A 19,964-nucleotide genomic window follows, 5' to 3' on the forward strand; every position below is an offset into this window, starting at 1 on the left:
AGAAACCCACCCAAACCTCCAAGAAACCTGTAGAACGGTCTCTTAAACTTTATGTACTTGTTTTTTTTTTAATTGTGGCAATTTTCTTTACGGTATAATTTTTTACTTTTACTTTAATCCTACAGTCACTTTCAAAATAGTGATCCTAGTTCCCCGTTTTTATATTCACAAAGAGCTTAAACTGAAGAGTTTATTTTTGTTGAAGAAGTGCTCTGAGCTGCTGAACACTGAGTACTGATGCAAATCTCTGGACCTTTGGACATAAAGACTTCACAAGTTTGAGAAGAAACTAAAAATAATGTGCATTTCCAGAGACTACTGTTCTGTCCTGGGAGTTTCTGACAGACTTGTGGAGGACTGTTGGCCCCCTCATCATTACCCACTGGAGAGATGATGGAGGAGGAAGAATGAGGAGGAGGAGGAGGTGGTGGGTAGAAAAGAAGGGAATGAAGATCCCTGAGAGCAGAGGCCTCTTGTAGGAGGGCAGGAGGAGGGAGGGGGAGACAAATGGAGGCGATAAGCTTCACTAAGGCGAACACATGAACTCTTCTACTCACCTCCATTTCTTTAAATCAAAATATTTTATCAATTTTACATTAAGTATACTTTTCTTAAATCTTTTTTTCCCTTTCTTCTTTTTGCCAAATCACATTTAGTCACTCTGTGATTGCTTTTAAAGCTGTTTTAGAATGAAAATCCATTAAATCCATTCAGTACACAGAAGAATACGCAAAACTAAAACTGACAGGTAATATCAGCGTTTTTGTTCACATTAAAGATTTGTTAAGACTTTCAAAGGTGTAAACGCTGTTTGCAAAACATGCTTCATAAATAAATAATAAAGTACAGACTAGTAAGCAGTGCTACACCAATGCTGACAGCAAATACTGTATGTTGTGTAACGCTGTGAGGACTCGGTCTTTGCATTTTCATTTATTCCGCATTCGGTGTTTTGCTAATTAGTTTTCCAATTTCTTCTGTCTGTTTTATCATTTACGGTAAAGCACTTAATGTCAACGCCAAACTAAATCATCACTTGTTTTTCTCACATTTAAAAACGCTTATTTACTTACAGTATCAGCGCTGCAGGAGCACACAGTTTAGGTTTATCAAAGTTGGATTTGGTGTAAGATGCACAAATCGTCCACAGAGGTTTACAAAACTGTGTTGTCCTTTTTACCCTTTTATCAGAGTGACTTTAAAGTGTCATCTGATCTAAGATGCACTCTGCAACCAGTTAACAGTTGCAAACAGCCAAACGTCAAGATCTGACTTTTATTATCTGGTTTTAAGTCATTTCTGTGTGTGTTCACTCACAAAAAAAGGAAGAGGACACAGCAACAGTTTGCAAACACTTCTGCAGATTACTCACCAATCTGTTCAGGTTTGCATATATTACTGGAATTGAAATAATAAACGAAGCTTGAGCAGAAGTCTGACTTTGGCATGTTTAACTCGGCTAAACACGCTGGTGCACACCGCGTGTCGGTGCTTTGTGCCCACATCCCATGAAGAGATTCCCATATTTGTATAGAAATGATCTCTCCCCGTGAGCTCAGACTGATCTAACGCATAACACGTGTGTTAACAGAAGTGGAGCGGAGCAGCTGAAGTCACCCTGCATACTGAACATTTTCTGTGTTTTCACTGTTTTATCTGGAAATCAAACTGGTGGCTGATTAAGAGCCAAGATAGAAAACCTCGCTAACATTCGCTCTCTCTCTCGTGTGTGAGTGTGTGTTGTGCAGCGATTACTACAGCTCTCAGACTGATGCAATCAGCAGCTAAAGAGGTTGAGAGAGAGAAAGAGAGAGAGAGAGTGTGTGTGTGTGTGTGTGTACCCAAATACAGAATGTTTGCATGTGGTTTCATCTAGAGAGATGAATGCACCACACACACACTTCATAAATCACTTTTTATCCGGCAATATCAGTGTCAGGCAGCAGATTCCTCTCTCTCTCCGTCTCGCTCTCACTTTGTACTTTTCTCCTCAGCTTTTTTTTTATGCATTTCTTTCCTTTATCTCCACCTTTTTATCTCTTACCTCCGCTCTCTCTCTCGTTCTCCACTTCTCACCACAAACACACACATGCATTCAAATCCCACAAACTGCACCCTCTTCCCTTCCCCTCTGCTATTCACTCAGTTTGCTTTTTCTCCTCTTTCCATTTGTCCATCACACATAGGAAGTGGGTGCATTAGCAGAGCAAAGACGGCCTGATGGAATTAACGTCCATTATCTGACCATTTACAGGATGGAGAGCGGGATTAAAGAGGAAGAGGAGGACTGAAATGATTGAGATCTCACCACATCGGGCGGTGTTTCTGCTCTCAGCTCTGCAGAACAAACCACAGTCTGTTTGAAAGCATGTTTGTGTTGTCTGTGGGGCCGTTTGGTCACAGCAGGCAAGAGGCAGAGCAAGTGTGATAGGATGAGGTACTTGCTTACTTATTGCTTGTGGTGATAACGAGTCTAAAATTATTTTTATCATTGTCCTGCAACGCTTTTAAAAGACTTCAGGCAGTATTCTGTCAAGTTTGCCTCTTGGTGCTTTTGTTTTTTTTTAAACTTTTTTTCAATTGCCATTTACATGCTCATCGAGAAAAATCAATGATGTTTAAAGACATTTAAAGATAATTCAACTACATTAAAAAAGAGCTCTGTATGTGTTTTAAATCAGATAAGCAGAGAAACCAAGAGATAGATGTTTTTTCTTTTTCCAATTTGATGACAAATGGAAAAAAATGCAGATAAAAACAGTGAAACGTACTGAGCGTGTATAAAGCAACTGTTGCCTCATGGTGATTTATACTGCAAGGTAAAGACCCTAAAATAATACAGAGGAAACCCAAACAACACCCTATGAGCAAGCATTTGGCAACAGTGGGGAGGAAAACCCCCCTTTTAACAGGAAGAAACCTCCAGCAGAACCAGGCTCAGGGAGGAGCGGCCATCTGCCGTAACCGGTTGGGGAGAGAGAAGGAAGACGTTTATGTCAAATACAGCCAGAGATTAATAATAACTAATAATTAAATGTGAATAAACAAATACAGTTAAAAAGGTGAGTGAAGGTACATCATGGTAATCAGAGTAAAGCTACTACAGATTCAGGGTCACCTGGTCCAGCCCTAACTATATGCTTTATCAAAAAGGAAAGTTTAAAGCCTAATCTTAAAAGCAGAGATTGTGTCTGTTTCCCAAATCCAAACTGGGAGCTGGTTCCACAGAAGAGGCTGAAGGCTGAAGGCTCTGCCTCCCAAGTTCAGTGAACTGTTACTGACCCATGTTTACTGTGCTTTATCAAAGACATACTTGAACATGATGTGTCACCGGTGACTTCTGGGATGTTAGAGGTTAACATTCTGGTGCAGAATGACCAGAGCTCACAGGGAACAGATGGTCTACTGTGAGCCCAGTCCTGGATGAACAGTGTCATATGTCATGAGTATCCAGTTTATATGCGGATTAAGTCCAGATTATATTACTATATGTGGATAATCCATCTACAAAGACAAGAGGAAAAGGAACCAAGATGCATTAAGGACAGGCTGCAATCCCTCAGAGCCATCGTGGCCATGCGTGATGTAAGAGCCACTCTTTACTATGTGCTGTGGAGCGATGCTTCTATGCAGAATCCATGTTTGAATTCAACTAGTTCCATATAGACAGAGGATATGTTTGATGTTTCTGTAATCTGCTATAAGAGCAATGTATTTGTATAAGCACAAGAGACAGTTAACTAACAAGGATAAAAGAACTGTAATCAAATGATACAAAACGCTGAAAAGAAAACATGTTTGAGAGCAGACAGTCGTTTCCTCCAGCTTTCCATCAATCTGTCTGAAGCACTTGAGATCAGCAATCAGCCACACAGCTGACTGATCGATAGAGTCTGCAGGAAAACAGCAGGACACATCAAAACAGCCTGCTAAGGACACAGAACAAAGTGTACGGCCCGGCACCAATGCTCAGTCACTTCCTAAAAAACATATTCTGGAAAACACGTGCTACGTGCTGCCAGTTGGTCTAATTATTGCTTGATTATCTATTTAATGTTGAACCTTAATTACGTCCAGCTGCATATGATATACAGAGTCTGCGTTTTGAATCTGTGGTGCGCTAATTCCCGCAGACAAAAATCGCTGGAATTTTGCATGGAGATTTGCTGGACAAAGCCGAGCGAGGGGATGATCTACTCACAGATGGAAAGATAAGAAAAAAAGAAGGATTTTGTTCAAATAAATGATCAGTATGGAGCTCGGCTTATCGTAGCAACAGAGGCTGAAGTTTTAGAATCGGGCTGAGAGAAACAGAGCGAGAGTAAAGTGTATCTGTAGTGGTGTGTTAATCCTCTGTAATCTGTTGGCCTCTCTGCTAGAGCAGCGCACACACTCAGACACACTTCCTCAGGAAAATACCTGCAGCTAAAACATGTTTGACCATCAAAGTGGAAGATTGTACAACACCATCATCCCCTCGCACACTGCAACTCACACACAACATCGCCCTGACCTCATTCCTCTGTGTACGAGCAGATACAGAGCCACTTACACACTCTCCTGCTCTCTATCGCTATCTCTCTCTCTCTCTCTCTCACACACACACACACATACACACACACTGGGTGGCAGTAGCCTGTGGGCGTGCAAGCAGCTGTGAATAATTGTGTTTACAGATGGTATATGTACGACCTGTGGGTTGAGAGAGAGAAAGAGCCAGAGTTGGTCTTCTCGCCCTCACAAAAGCAGACGGGGATGGCATTTAAACTGAACCTCACTCTTCCCGCCCCCCTCCTCTCTCTCTCCCCCCGCTTTTTATTCCTTGCCAGTTTCAAACATTTCACCTGAGTTAGCTTAATTGGCACAAGTGTTAACGAGGCATTGAGAGCCTGAGCAGAACAATGAACGATGACATAAGTTTAAAAAAAAGATGGTGGTGTGTTTAAATGTGTGACTAATGAATAATTTGGGTCTATAAAATGAAGCACTTTATTTATACCTGAGGGAAACTGGGCTTTAAACACTAAAACCAACAGTTACTGTGTATCATGATCTCAGTGAAATATAGGACTGAAGCACGGAGCAAAAATCAGATGGGAATTAGATTCTCAGCAGCAAAGATGTGTAATTATTTCTCAGGAAAGCCTGAGAATGCTTTTATTCTATTTAATCTTTTGGCATTTTTTTTTACTTCATATGAATAAACAAGTTTTTTTCCTTGAATCTTTCTATTTTTTAATGCATGGATTGGTTTATGTTATTGAACCTAAATGAGATTTTTCCAATATACAGTAGAAACACAGGGCTGTGGATAGTAAATGTGCATAATTTTATGTAATTGACTTGTTTTATGGCCATACTAAAGTAGCTGCACCCAAAATACAGTATTGTACAGAGCTAATGAGAATGATCACCCCCAGCCTGCAGGTGAAGTCAGAATCAGCCCATCCAAACATGAAGTCACTTTTTCCATCCTCCTTTACTTTTCTGCTCACCATTTATCGCTTTGGCCTGCATCTGACCGGTAATTTGTCCTTCGGCATGTATCAAACACGGCGAAGTGAGGTGCTCTAATAGGTGCAGGAGGAATGATTAAGAATTGTGTTGATTTTTAATGCCTACTATGGCTAGCTGCCATGTTATAAGCAATGCCACTGCTTGTTGCTGAATTATAACACAGTTAAAGCATAAAAGACTCATTCAGTATGTTCAGAAAGTCGTGCTGATTTTTTTCACAACTGCCATAATGAGCGGCTACAGCTAAAGCTAACATCACTGGTACACGTAATATACATCACTTGAATTTATGATGGTTTACAAGTCAAATAATTAAATAAATTAGAACATTTTGAAAAAGAAAAACTCTCAGGTTTCCTTGAACATAAATATTAGTACCCACATACAAACTTGATTTATATATAAATCTGAGATGAGTCAATGTGCTAACATCATGGTAATACAAGCTAAAAGAGGCTAATATTGTGAACTATTTAGCATTTAGTGCTAACAGGGCACATCAAGTCTGTTTACAGTCATCAGTATCAAGGTAGTGCCTTAACTAACTGCTTCAAGAGTTGATGTTTGGATGGACCACTGTGATCCCACCCATTGGATTATGCATAAAGCCAATGAGCATGAGTTCCATATTGAACATGCATAGCTTGGGTAATCCTCAATTCTGGGACATGGAATTATCAAAATTTTTAAATGGACTAATTGTTTTATTAAATATGATCCGAAATAAGGAAAAGTAAAGACAAGAAAGTATCTAATAAGGTCAGGGCCGAGGACTCATACACCCCTCAAACTGGTCTATGGACTGGAAGTCTTTTTGCAAACACAGATACCATCCCCTGATGGCCACGGCACAGAAATTGCCTTCATTTTTCAGACCTGAAAGTTACAACACTTTACACCAACTACTGTCAAGTCATGCACTTACCTGAATTTGCTGTGGAGGACTGTGACTGACGTGCAAGCTGCTGCTATTTCTATAACGCTTGGAAGTTGTAATACTGAATTTAGCAACAGTTTAACACATGCACGGTGCTAAATCTGCAATTTTTAGCTAGCTAACAGTAGAATAACAGCAGGTGTTGATGATACATCCTCCCTCCCTGTCTCCCACACAACTAAGATGTGACCATGCTAGGTAAGTGCTTCACACTCTGCTGGCGCTTTGATGGTTCAGAGTTCTCGTCACAAAAAGCACTCCGTGTAGTTGCACTCGGTTATGGGAACATACTCGTGCACTAAAAATAACGAGTGTAAGTGTGGAAGTAGATCAGTTGAGACAACATATAAATGCTGCTTCGTTTGTTTCTACCTGTCAGTATTATCAAGTTATTTTTATAGCTCTGTTTAGAGTTTCTATGTCAAAGGTACAAATCTTACAGTCAACACAGTGATGCTGTGGTAATAATGTGGGTCACAATGTGCCAAGTTTACGTTTAGCTGTTAGCATATTACAAGTTAACATAATCCATCCACCGTTACTTTTCATACCTGATGTTATTTGATTTTGTGATGATGTAATATGCTTACCATTATGTAGAATAGTATGATCCCCTTATTTATCACTTTAAATATTTCATCGTGCTTTACAAGTTACGATAAAAACACTACAGCACATCGTGTTCAGCTGGAGGAACGCTAACATCGTTAGCTTCAGTAAACAGTCTACAGCTAACAGGCTCAGACTGATACACTCACAACCTGTGAGGACTATGAAGATATTCAGAGCTGGTTTTCTGTAAAAGATAAACAAGGGACGACATATATGTATATAGAAAGAAAAATCAACATGTTAACATGATGACAGGTTGACAAAATGCTAACTAGTGAAGTCAGAGCGCAGAATATTGTGTTAGCTATTCCCTGTTAGCCTCCCTCTGCGGATCTATAAATGCAGCTGATAGAGGGTTGGACTCGGTATGATTTACATAATTGGGATGTTAATTCGTTAAGCCGTGGGACTTGATTATGTTGCATATTGATTGTGTTGTGCTGCTGTGAGGTCACACACCTCTTTAACGAAGGTATGCGCAGCGCAGGGAATTGTGGGAATTTGATTAAATATATTCGCCGTTAACATTCCTGCTGACATGCCGCGTTTTGACATACAGGGCAAGCGAGGTGTGTGTAATGAAAACAGTTATAATGTGTGTGAAACCCAGCGGTGCTGATATGCTTTTAGTCATGCGCCTGTGTGTGTATATATGTGTGCAAATGTGCCTCTGCTTCCCTCTGGATTGATGGATGGATGGAGGAGGTGAAAAGAGGAGTAGAGGGAGGGGAAACTCCACCTGGTCTTACCGTTCTCCGGGTGCTCCATCTCGCCAATGCTGCCGTCAGGTGTGGTCCGCTCGTAGTGGTCCTCCGGCAGAGCCAGAGGCCCGATCCGCGGCCCCGATGATGACTTGGAGCTGGGGGTCTCCGACTCCTCCAAGCCGCTGTCGTAATAGCTGTGCTGGGATGCATCCTGCAGATCCTGCGCCTGATTGGCCGTAGAGAAGGTCACTCGACGGTGGGGCAGCTGTGATTGGATGACATAGGGAAAGCGACAGGGTTAGTTTCGCTTCTGAAACATTTAAGGTGAATCACTTCAAGTTAGTGTTGTTTATCCGTTTGATCTGATGCAGCTTAAATGATTAGAGACATCAAATAGAAGCTGGACTGTAAAAATAACCTTAAAACAGTCATTTGCTCTATTCTCACTTCAGGTTCTACTTTGATTCTGCACCTCACACTTGTCAACTTTCATCTCATCACATTTAAAATCTTTGAATCATCTCTTCTCAGCGATGTTATCTGCAAATGCTTTAGCGTTAAGCTAAACCGGACTTTTAACAAAGAACAATTGATGAGATTAAAGTGTTTCCAGTTTATTGCACTCAGTAACGTCACATAAATTCAGCAGCCGTAGCCAATAAAGGTTTTAACAGATATGAACTTTTTCATATCTGTCTTGTCTGTTCTGTGCTGCTGTCGGCTGCTCCAGAAGAAAAAATGTGCTGGTCTGCACCGCGGCAAAGTTCTCAGTTTATTTTTTCTGACAACAATTCAAAAGAAAGTAATTTGCTTTGATTATTGAAATAACAAACTAGCAAGTAATTTCTAGAATGTGCAATAAAATCACCAAATGTATTTCCACCACACAACACTCGGCCTAGACTGTGGATGTTGCTAAAAGGCTACGTTCACATCATTTCTCCACAAAAGCCAAAGTCAGAAGCAATTTCAGACAAGTGCTTTTCCAGTGAATAACTTTGAGATTCTCACAGACCGACTGCCATTAACCCAAACATCTCTGCTTTCACGCTCGGTGAAAATGTGTCCAGTTCTTTTTTGGCCATTGCAGTTAAGGTGGCAGTGCAGTGAATGCAACAAATAAACCAGCTCCTGGAGTCATCTACAGAAAAAGCAGATGGAATAGAGAGATGTACAGGAGTAGGGCACAAACCCGAGTCAACCTCTGAAGAAATATAAAATACTGAAAGAATCAGGATGCTACAAAGAGCTTATTAAAATATAGGCTGCAAGTATACAAGACTGATTATTTAAAATATGTGGGTTACGTTTCATTCCGCACATTATTAAACCTAAATAAAATAAATGGTTTCGTTTGCTTTGTTATGCATTTTCTACTCGCGCGTCCTCAAGTTTCCTTCCACTGACTGGCGTCTGTAATGAGACATCAGTATTAATAAAAGCAGCGGGCTGAACACACACTTAACTGCTCCATTTACTGTGTGTTTTCTGGGGGTGGAAGGTAACTGTCTGACTTGTGCGTTTGATGGTTTTGTAATTAAAATACAATTAGCCTCCCTATAGCGCTGTGGGGACGCTTGCCACCGCTCACACACAAACACACATTGTGCAAATACACCGAGTGCTGCCAAACAAACTGTCCTAATTCAAAAAGGCACACAATGCACGGTCAAACATTTCAATCACACGCATCTGACTAGCCAGGCTGATAAAAAGCAACATCCCTGGCTTGGCACATACTCTGTCACCATGGCAACTGGCCCCTATCAGGACCCTGAACCAGTAAAACCAGCAGATCCGTGCTCATCACGCAGAAACAGTTTTTTTTAAAACCTTTATCTCTACTTTTTTAAGCAGCTTTTTCCCCCTTGCAGATGCTGACAGGTTCACTGCCTTACTTTAGACTGACAAACTGTCCTCCCTTCCAGTTTCAAACCAGTAACCAAGCGGCGATCAGACTGCATCTTAATCCTGCCAATTGCACTTTTAATTTCTGTCTTAGTTGAGAGACTTTAGCTCACCAGCCACTTTCTCTGCTGTTTGAATTCTAAATAGCATGAGTGGCTCCACTACAAGGATTTGAAAATGTGTGTAATTGTTCAGCAGGCAGGTAAAAGCGGCTGAATTAATGTCAGAATGATGGAAAATGTTCAAAACTCAACCCGCGGTGGAGCTGTCCTTTAAACTGTGTGGCCACAGTGTGCTGTCAAGGCATCAAAAGCCCCAGATCCCCGGTGCTTCAGGCGACGGGCTCCTCTCCAGGTAAACACATTCAAATACTCAGTAATAACCGGACTCGCTGCAGATCTGTACAGTCACACTGGCTGTCTTTTTTCCCCCAATATAATCCCTGAAATGGTGGAGCTCAGTGAGTCTGCTATTTGTAAAGCCAGATTCTACCTAAAAATGTCACCATATCCATTTTTGGTTTCTCTGCATCTTCTCAGTCTTATTCACCCTGCCACAAGGAAGACTTCCTATGAAATTATTTGGTTTTTGGGTTTTTGTGATGGTGGCATGAACCTAGACAATAAAAATAATCTTCTAACCTTATGTTGATGTCACTCTGACTTGAGTAATATAGACTTAAATAGGTCTTGTGAGGTTCTTTTACTCCTATCTGAATTACCAACCGTACCGACATCACTGACAAGACAAAACTTTTCTCTAACCCAGCAGTGCCCAACCCTCGGGCCACGGACCGTGAGTCGTTTTGTACCGGGCCACGAGAGTTGAGGCTCGGATGTGAAATTGATTGTTTCAGAGTTTTTTATTGGTTTTTAGAGTTATTTTTTAATCGTTTTTATCGTTAACTCTGTTTCCCTTGGTCTTCTCCCTTGTGCTATGAATAAATCTTCTTTTTTTGGTACCGGTATTGGTTTTATTTTGTTGTATTTATCCACTACACCTTAAAGGCCGTAAACTGGTCAGACATAAACTGGTCCATGGTGCAAAAAAGGTTGGGGACCGCTGCTTTAACCTATCCCATAGCCCACTTTGGGGGCTGAGCTACATTTCATTAGACTCCAAACACCCTAAAGATTATAACTGGGATGTGTTAGCTATAGAGTAAACTCTTAAAACAACAATAACGTCAGCAAAAGCACTGATGTAATTGATTTCAGCCGAGGATCGTGTTTATACAGTAATGTCTTGAGCCACTCATCATGTCTTTATATTTTGCTTCCAAAGAGCCAAACTTTCATGGAAGTCTTCTAAAATGGTCTTGAGCGGTAGTTCTCCAGGTTTTCTGTCAACCATTTTCAGTCCAATCCATTTTCAGAGGGATTACTTTCTTGTTTTTTTAACGTAACACTCACTGAACACTGAGCTGCAAATCACTCCAGTATAAAAAAAGACAGCTAAGGGATAAACCAGTGCTGTGTCTAAGCAAAAACCTTTTGATGTAGAGGCCAAATCCAGGGTATTTACATGACTCAAAAGAACAGGAACAATTTCTGCACAAACAGCAACATTTTAGATCAGTGTGAAGAATATTTCAGATGAGCAAGTTACAGATAAATACACATCACCAATGTTTCATTCCTGTCTTTTAGTCGGGACTTACTTTACATGGAAATGAGTTTTGTGAAAAACACCTGTTACATCCTGGGACTTGCTGCCTGAAGTGTTGGAGAGACATCACAGTTTTGGAAAATGTTTTTGTGGACTCTGATATAAAGAATACGCGATCTGTCAGGCTGATAGAACTTTATTCTATCTATGATAGAATTTAATTTTTATTTCATAAGTGGTCTTCAGTCATTTTCTTCCCTGTCTCAGCTCCTACCTGAGACCCTGCGGCGTCAAACGGGCATGTCTGAAAAAGCTGCAGAACAAAGTCGGGCGTTTTATTAGAACTGTTTTCGTCTGTTTGCTGTGTGAATCACATCTACGTGTAAACAGAGGAGAAATGAAGTGGATCAGATCCCTTTCTGCCCGTCACCTCCAGCACACTCGCTTTGTTCCCTTTTTTTGTCCTTTTTGTTTTTTCGCTTGTGTGCTTGTTTGTTTGCCGGAAATAGAAATGCCGTTTCAGCAGGTCGCACCATGAGAAAGTGGAGCAGATCAGAGGGGAGGAATCTAAAGACCAACCAACATCCACATCAGCCTCTGCCACAACACCTGCCGCCATCTTGGACCTCCGTCCCGTTTGTTTCTCCTGCTGCCCTATTTTCAGTCTACTCTTAACCCTGAGAGGCAGCGGGCCTCCACTGCAGACTGTTGGTGTTCAAAACACAGAATTACTGATTTCCAAGACTTATGAGTTTTTAGGGGAGATTAAGCTTTTTTTGCTGTTGTACAGCCAAACGAGCCACGCATAAAATAATATTCAAGGCAAGAAAGAAGTCTCAGAGGGAGCATCAGCATGGTGGACAACAAGCTCATGAATAATTTGAGCCAAACACACTGAATGAACATTTGCTACAAACAGACTGGACCCACAAAGACCTCAGACTGGCAGTCGAGAGTTAAAATCAATCATCACACTGATCTAGTCGAGAAATCCTCCAAGCTAAGCAAAATAATGCCTCCCAAATCTTCCTCATTAAAGTTACTGAGAGATGCTGGTCAAAAAAGCCCGATGAATTATTTCAGATATATTTATTTACACACCAACAGCATAAAAATAGAAGCACTGATATCAGCAATGCTGATATCAATGGACATAAATGCGGGAATAGGGTCAGAGTCTGTCACATTTCTGTAAAACTTCCAACAGAAAGCCTGAAGTCTAATCTCAGACATCTTTAAGAAATGGCATTTTTAAGGCATTTATTCTGTGATTTTGATGATGACACAAACCACAGAAGTGATGAAAATTTTGACATGTTAGAGGTTTGCATGAACTGTGTATCAATGTGATTTAGCACCCTAACACGTTAACATAAGAATGACTGATTGAGTCCTGTGAGTAACTTTAAACATCTTCAGACAACTAAAAGATGCAGTCTGCATGAATGATGGCCGCTATAACTCCCTTGTATATGCACTTTATCTCTGATGTATTATTATTACTTATATATTGTTGTTGGCACACAGGCCTCCACTAAATGCTGGCATTATTCTGTTTTTTTAATCCTGAAACATATATAAAGGACACGAGTGTGTTCCATGAATGCACTGCAGGAGCAATGAAGGTCAGGAATTAAGAATTCAAGGAAAGATAGCTCATCACAGCCTCTTTCCTCCACAGCAAACTGTTAATGCTGCACTTTGATGGAAGTTTCTAATAATTTGTCCACTGAAGACTATTCAATCATCTGCAGGCAAAATGCACGCATGCACTTTTATTTAAAACAAGAGGGCATGATGAACCATTTTTCCTTGAATCCATAATAACTGACCTTCATTACCATTGCAGAGTGCAGCACCACTGAGGCCGTATGCAAGACTTCACTGTCAGGGAAAAAGTAAGAAAAGAAACAAAGAGATGATTGCTTTGATACTTATTCATGGAGATAAAAAGCAAGCAGCATATATTTTTATGTTTCCCATAAAATAATTGTGCAGGGTTCGGGTTGAGGCGTATAAAGAGCAGAAACAGAAATGGAGGAGGCGAAAGAGAAGAGGATGGAGGACAACGAGGAGCGAGGAAAAGGAGCAAGAGGAGGCCAGCTGTGGGTTCAGGCTGATAAGCCTGGGTCTCCTCCTCTTCCTCTCCCTGCTGCTTGTCCTCCTGCAGGAGGTGATAGAGGAAGAGGAGGAGGCACATTCACTGGGCCACATTGTTCAGAGATGATTAAAAACCAATGAGAGGAGGAATGCACGACGCCTCGCTGGCTGTTTGTCAGCCGAGACACGGAGAGGGAGATAACTGAGAGAGAGAGACAGCGTTTGTGTGTGTGTGTGTGTGTGTGTGTGTGTGTGTGTGTGTGTGTGTGTGTGTGTGCGTGTGTCTAAGTGCGTGTGTGCGTGCGTGTGTGTATGTGAGAGATCCTCATTACCTCCCTCTGTGGGAGATAAGAGTGTGTGAGGTTGCATTGTGCATGCTTATAAAAGTCTGTCCTTATCAAGTATGCATGCACACACACTGTCAAACCAACACACTGACAACACACACTTATTAACGCATACTCGCGGACACACACCCACACACTCGGCCCACAAGAAGAGCGGCTGCCAGCGATAATTCGACACAACTGTGTTGAATCTGAGTGGAGAATGAATGAAGAGTGGAAAAAGAGATGGAGAGAGGGGAGAGAGAGATATGGCTCTGAGCATCAGGGCAGAGAAATGCAGAGAGGCAAAGGTGCATGAATAAAAACATGTAATATGCTGGTGACAAATTAAAGGAAAACCCCGCACCTTTGACTCCCTCTGGCTCTGTTAGGCTTTGGGGATATTTTCCTGGCGTGGTTTGTTTACTCCTCCCCGACAAATCAATGTGATGTTGCTCTGAGTGATCGCCTGTGATGCTCCATGATGTGGGAGTCGTGTCTTTTAGGATGATAATGAACAAAGCGATGTAAATGTGAATGCAAATTAACACGTTTGTTGTGGTCATTTTCCTAAAGAACATTGGCGTCACATTTAGGTCCGTAGGTTTTAGGACGGTGACACATTTCTAGACTTTAAGATTTTCGTCCGAACTACAAGCCTCTGAAATCAGGGAGTGTTTAGAAAAACCGAGACATGTTAACGTGTCGCCATCCAGAAACGTTTGGACCCAACTGTAACACGGGTACAATGAATGGGTAGAAAAATCTTGATAAACTGGTTCATCTCCTGCATAAAAAGCAGTCTAATAAATTATTGAAAACTGTCTGAATCCATTTCAGGGACTGGCCTAACCCAATAAGACGATATTATATATAGGGCACTACAGGCCTCTATTGACCATCACATTATGTGCCTTTTTCATCTGTCCCTAAGCACCCACAAAAATTATATATTTTTGTGGGTGCATATTAAACATTTGTGGGGTCTGACTGTGGGTCAGACAATAAAGGACATTTGAATATGTTCATTTGGGCTTCAGGGAATAATAATGAGGAACCTGCTGGATGGCGGTGCCAGGACTGTGTGGAGATATTCTCACAGTTCTCCTTCGCTTGATTGGTTTCTCTGAATCAGTAGTTGTAAATGTGAGCATGGATGCAGAGACTGGGAGGTCTACCGATTGAAAAGTCGGTCGATCGATTACCTGACTACTCCGGTCTACATGTTGCAGCATCCTTGGGCCACATGCTGAACCCCGAGTTGTTCCTGTAGCATCCATGGAAGTGTGCGTGTGTGTGTGTGTGTGTGTGCTCGCTCAGGTATAAAAAGATGTAAAAAGCACAAGACTAGCGGTCCAGTTATTATATAGCCCTGTGACTGACAGCTCATAATAATCCTCATTATCAAAGCTGACTTTGGGCTGGGCAAGTATGGCCAACGCCGCGCAATAATAAACTGCAGTGCAAAAGCAGGCTTCTATTACGCACTTTTTTACATGTTAGTTATTTAAAACAGAATAAAATGAATTCATGTTGGTAACCTTTACAATAAATGTTAAATGAGGCTTTCCATAGCGAGCTGCCGTGCAAAGCGCTCCTCCAAGCATCTCGAGCTGCTCAGGGTTCAAGGCTTTGTGAAAGGAAAGCTCCCAAAAATGAGGTCAGCAGGAAAGTTACTGCAGGACTGAGTCATGAGGCCACACGCTAATTTCCAATCTTTTTTTGTCCTCAAAAGTACTTTTGTGGGGTTTTTTTCAGTTAATCAAATTCTGTAGACCTAAATAATACAAAAAGCTTTCAGGGCTCCCCGAGTGTTGTGGTGATTTCACCCAGTCGATAATGAAGCAATTTTATACATTTTAGCTGAACCACTATCAAAACAGGAGTTGGCTACAGTTCATCAGTGTCTTCTTCTCTGATGCCGATCCGTCAGTAGATGCGTGAGGGCAGTTTGGCCCCAATGACCTCACAGGGCTGTTCTGATGTGGTTTTGGGGTTCAGGCAGGGGTTGGGCTTATGCATTTAGTTGTGAGGGTTCAGGTGAGCTGAATGAAATGCATCGTGTCAGTTAGTTTTTATAGAGCTGGGAAAGCACTAACATGTGCAACAGAACACGCTGCCCTGCAGCCAAAACAGCACTCTCTCTCTCGTCTCTCTCTCTCCCTGTTGTTCCCAAGCAACTCTTCACTTTTTCTCTTCATCATCTTTCCACCCTCCCTCTCTCTCTTTCAAAGTGAAGGTTGTGAGCACAACGCTGCAGGCGGTGATTGGCTCTCTGTGAGAAAACAGCGTGCTGTACAGAGCTGAGCAGGTGTGTGTGCATTTCCACTTAGGCTATATATATGGAACCATACACATGTACTGTTTATATAATATGAACACATAGAGGGACACGGAGCATCTGCCTCCAGCTCAAACTTTAAGTGTACAAATTGGAGTTTTTCTACACTGCTGTCCCACCACCAGCTTAAAATGCACTATGTGGCCAAATGTATGTGGACTCTAGTTTTGTTTCCACCGTGAGGGAGACAGCAGTCTGTTGTCCCGTTGCACCAGGGTAGGTTTCTGTGCTTTCAAGCATTGGATCTGCACGTTTCACATCTTTGGGGTTGGAATTGGAATCATAACTATTAGCCACACCCCATGATCCATGCATCAGTGATCAAGCACACATCTCCGACTGCCATTCTCCTAGTTTAAGAGGATTTTTTAAAAGGAGAATAAACACTTCCTGTTGCACTGTATCGGGCTGATAAAATGAGTCAAAGTGCAGACTGATGGAATCTGATTGCTGATAATGGACATTGATCAGAGAGCAGCAGAAGCAGTGAAGCAACACACAAACAGCACCTCTGTGTTTCTATGTAAAGTTTCTACATGAAAGCAAATGAAGACGCTCCAGCAGGGAAATTAGTTTCCATCAGAGCGCAGACACACAAAACATATGCAAAACACACTCGTTATGTATGGCATTATTTTTGTGCCACTATTCTGAGCACACGTAAAAAAAATTGAGCGCACGTAAAAAACATTTGCAGGTGCAAGGGTTGCATTTTGAGGAGGAATTTATTTTGAGCAAACAAAAGCTAAATTTGAGTGAACAAACTTCATGCACAATAGCAGCCCCTCTCGCTCAGTTTTTGCATTTGCGTTTGCTCGCAATGTGTTGCTTGCGCTCTCAACATTTCTGCCCGTGCGCGCTCAACTCTTTCTCTACACCGTTATATTTGTTCCACAAAACCAGCCAATCACAGTCTTGGATGCAAAAAATCAGATTGGCTGTTTTGGTCTCCAATCAGCTCGAAATGACGAAATGCAATATCCCAGAATCCATTTCGTCAGTGGCGGAGGAACACAGAGTGGCGGAGTTTAAAATATTACTCTTTCTGGGTCACAAAATAAACTTTTAAGATATTTTCATGTGAGAATGTAGCTGTGTAAACTTCAAATACCTGCTCGATTTATCAAGACATCACATATTTGCATAAGTGCTCTAACATTTTCGGAGATGCCTGTTACCCACCAGCATAGCTGAACTGGCCATTGGTGGGCCGATGGTGATTTTTCATTTTTATGTTTGTTTGTTTTTCTAACTTTATAAACAATGAAAGGTGGTGGATTAGCCAATTGGTCATGATCAACTCTGGGCTGGACCAATTACAATACATCCGTATTGAGGGAAAAAGGAACGCGATTCGTCCTGTACTTCAGCTAGAATGAAAAAAAAAAAGACTCAAAGCTGGAGTTATTCTGTGTCTTTGCTGCACAGCTGCCTCTTCTTCTCTCATTCTCTCCCCTCTCTCTCCTGTTGCTACTTCAATCATGAAACTGATCAATGATCAGCTGATCGTCTCTCTTGTTTATCGCCCACTTTGCGCCAGAAAGAGGAAACCAGCGGATGTCGCGCTAAACAACAGCAGCACGTTCAAGCTTGATCAGCTGTTGTTAGAATTTATTTAATATTACTTTCTAGTATCAGCTGATGTTTGCTGGAGCCACAGCTGTAAAAGCTGCTGGTCATGATATCGGTTTGGATATGTGGTGAGAGGGAAACATGAAGGTGATACAAATCATACATATATACCAACTGTCACAACAGCGTTTGTTTTAGTTCAAAGGCTTTATGGTTTTTCGTATAATACCTGGTGCTGGTTTTGTCAGTTCAGCCTTATATATTATGTTTAACCTGAGTGACCACCCGGTCAGCTGGTGGGTAACAGGCATCTCCGAAAACGTCAGAGCACTTATGCAAATATGTGATGTCTTGATAAATCGAGCAGGTATTTGAAGTATATAATGGTGTAGAGAAAGAGTTGAGCGCGCACGGGCAGAAATGTTAAGAGCACGAGCAACACATTGCGAGCAAACGCAAATGCAAAAACTGAGCGAGAGGGGCTGCTATTGTGTGTGTGTGGATAATAGCAAACACTGAAATACATTTTTTGCACGCAGCAATGAATTTTGTTCACTCAAATTTAGCTTTTCTTCGCTCAAAATAAATTTCTCCTCAAAATGCAACACTTGCACCTGCAAATTTTTTTTTATGTGCGCTCAGAATAGTGGAACAAAAATAACGCCATAGTTATGCATGTAGGATTAAAAAAAAAAAAAGCTCAGAATAAAACCTTAAAGTTTAAAATGGTCAAACAAAGAGGAAATGGGAACCGTGTTTCCTCAATCTTCATTTTAATATTTTCTCTCACTTCTTCCTCTGTGCCACCGAGCCACATTGTTGTACAAAACCTATAGAAAACACAAACGTGAGATAGACTGTTCCACTGAGAAACGTGTTCCTTCATTACCACAAACAAACAGGCTGTAGTTTATTTTTACTCAGTCGTACAGACACCATCCCGCTGCCACCACTGAGCACCCAAATCTTTCAGAAAAAACACAACAAAACCACGACTACGTATGTAACTACAGTTACAAGCTGTTTTAGGAACATTTAATAAAAAAAAAAAAATCGCGAGGTGTTTCAAACGTCTTCAGGAGGAACCGATGAGTTTGCAGCCGAGAGCCACGGCGGCCATGTTTTCTGGCTTCCTCGCCTTTTGGTTTACACAGAAAAACACAAATGTGACCTCTATATATCGTCTAATAGCAAAACAAATGATATTAAATACATCCTGAAACTTTCAGTACTGTAAACGGAATCTGCATCTCACATCAAAGACAAGAAAATAAAGATTACAAATATTGGCATGATGCGTCTTTCATTGCTTTCAGTGCAGCTAACTAGTGCGCGACAGGCCTGTTTTCACTTTAGATCAAATATGTTTGAGTGTTTAACTGGCATGATGAGTCTACATATTTACAGTATTTAGCAGCAGTGTATACAGCACTTGAAACTTTTCCTGCTCAGAAAATCTTTTCTGGTTCTAATTAAACAGTAAGGCTTTTATCTTGCTGCACTTAAAGCATTGGGAGACCCTGTGAACTCAGTTTTACTTCTCATATTGCTCCATGGCAGTGAAACACAGGCTAAACAAACCCTTTTAGTGCAGACAGACTCTAAAGGATTCACTATATGACAGCATTTTCTGGCCGTGCAACATTAAGGCTACCAAAAAACCTGCCCGCACAACGGCATGAATAATATTTGCCTCTTGTCACTTTTCCAACTTTATCACAGCGACCTTCCCATGCAAACGTGCTGTGATGGCAGAACATCAACATCAACTATCAGTTTTTGCAAGTGGCCCGTCAGTTTGTTTGCTCGCACACTCAGAGAGCAGCGCACAGCGGGAGAAGTTTTCTCTGCATATTTGATTTTGGATGCCATTACAGCCTGTGTGTGGACCTACTGACAAGTGTCACTATCCTCCATCAGATTTTAAATTGTGTCAGGTAACAGAAGCTGCAAATTTCGATTGGCTGTTCATCATTTAACCCTATAGTGGTCACTACAGTGGACAGCTATTCAAAGGCTGTTTTCTTGTATTTGTGTCAGTGTTGATGGTGTACTTGCACATAAACTACTACATTGGACACTGATGCGTCACTCCACACCCTCCCTCCCAAGCATTCTTCTGCCCTGCAGGTGTGTGTGTGTGTGTGTGTGTGTGTGTGTGTGTGTGTGTGTGTGTGTGTGTGTGTGTTCGTGTGCGCGTGTATGTTATCACTGAGCCAGTAAATCTAGTGTTATACTTGCAGAGCACATGGACCCATAACTCAGGAGCACACTCACCTCTGGCAACATCAAACACACATGCACAAGTCATGTCCCTACATACACTACAGGGTTGTCAA

The 19,964-nt window shown here is 41.5% G+C and overlaps 1 protein-coding gene across 2 annotated transcripts in view; it reads right to left on the bottom strand.

Moving 5' to 3' along the window:
• LOC102309231 (protocadherin-1) overlaps positions 1-19,964 on the bottom strand; it is a 225,868-nt gene that overhangs the window by 107,381 nt on the left and 98,523 nt on the right. For both annotated transcript variants that reach the window (XM_005931985.3, XM_014336689.2), the window contains exon 4: positions 7,816-8,035. In XM_005931985.3, the coding sequence (XP_005932047.1) occupies positions 7,816-8,035 (220 nt within the window). The remainder of the gene's footprint in view (positions 1-7,815; positions 8,036-19,964) is intronic.

Source organism: Haplochromis burtoni, unplaced genomic scaffold (genome assembly GCF_018398535.1).
Source record: "Haplochromis burtoni strain Fernald_Lab_line unplaced genomic scaffold, NCSU_Asbu1 Contig_150, whole genome shotgun sequence".
Taxonomy (NCBI): domain Eukaryota; kingdom Metazoa; phylum Chordata; class Actinopteri; order Cichliformes; family Cichlidae; genus Haplochromis; species Haplochromis burtoni.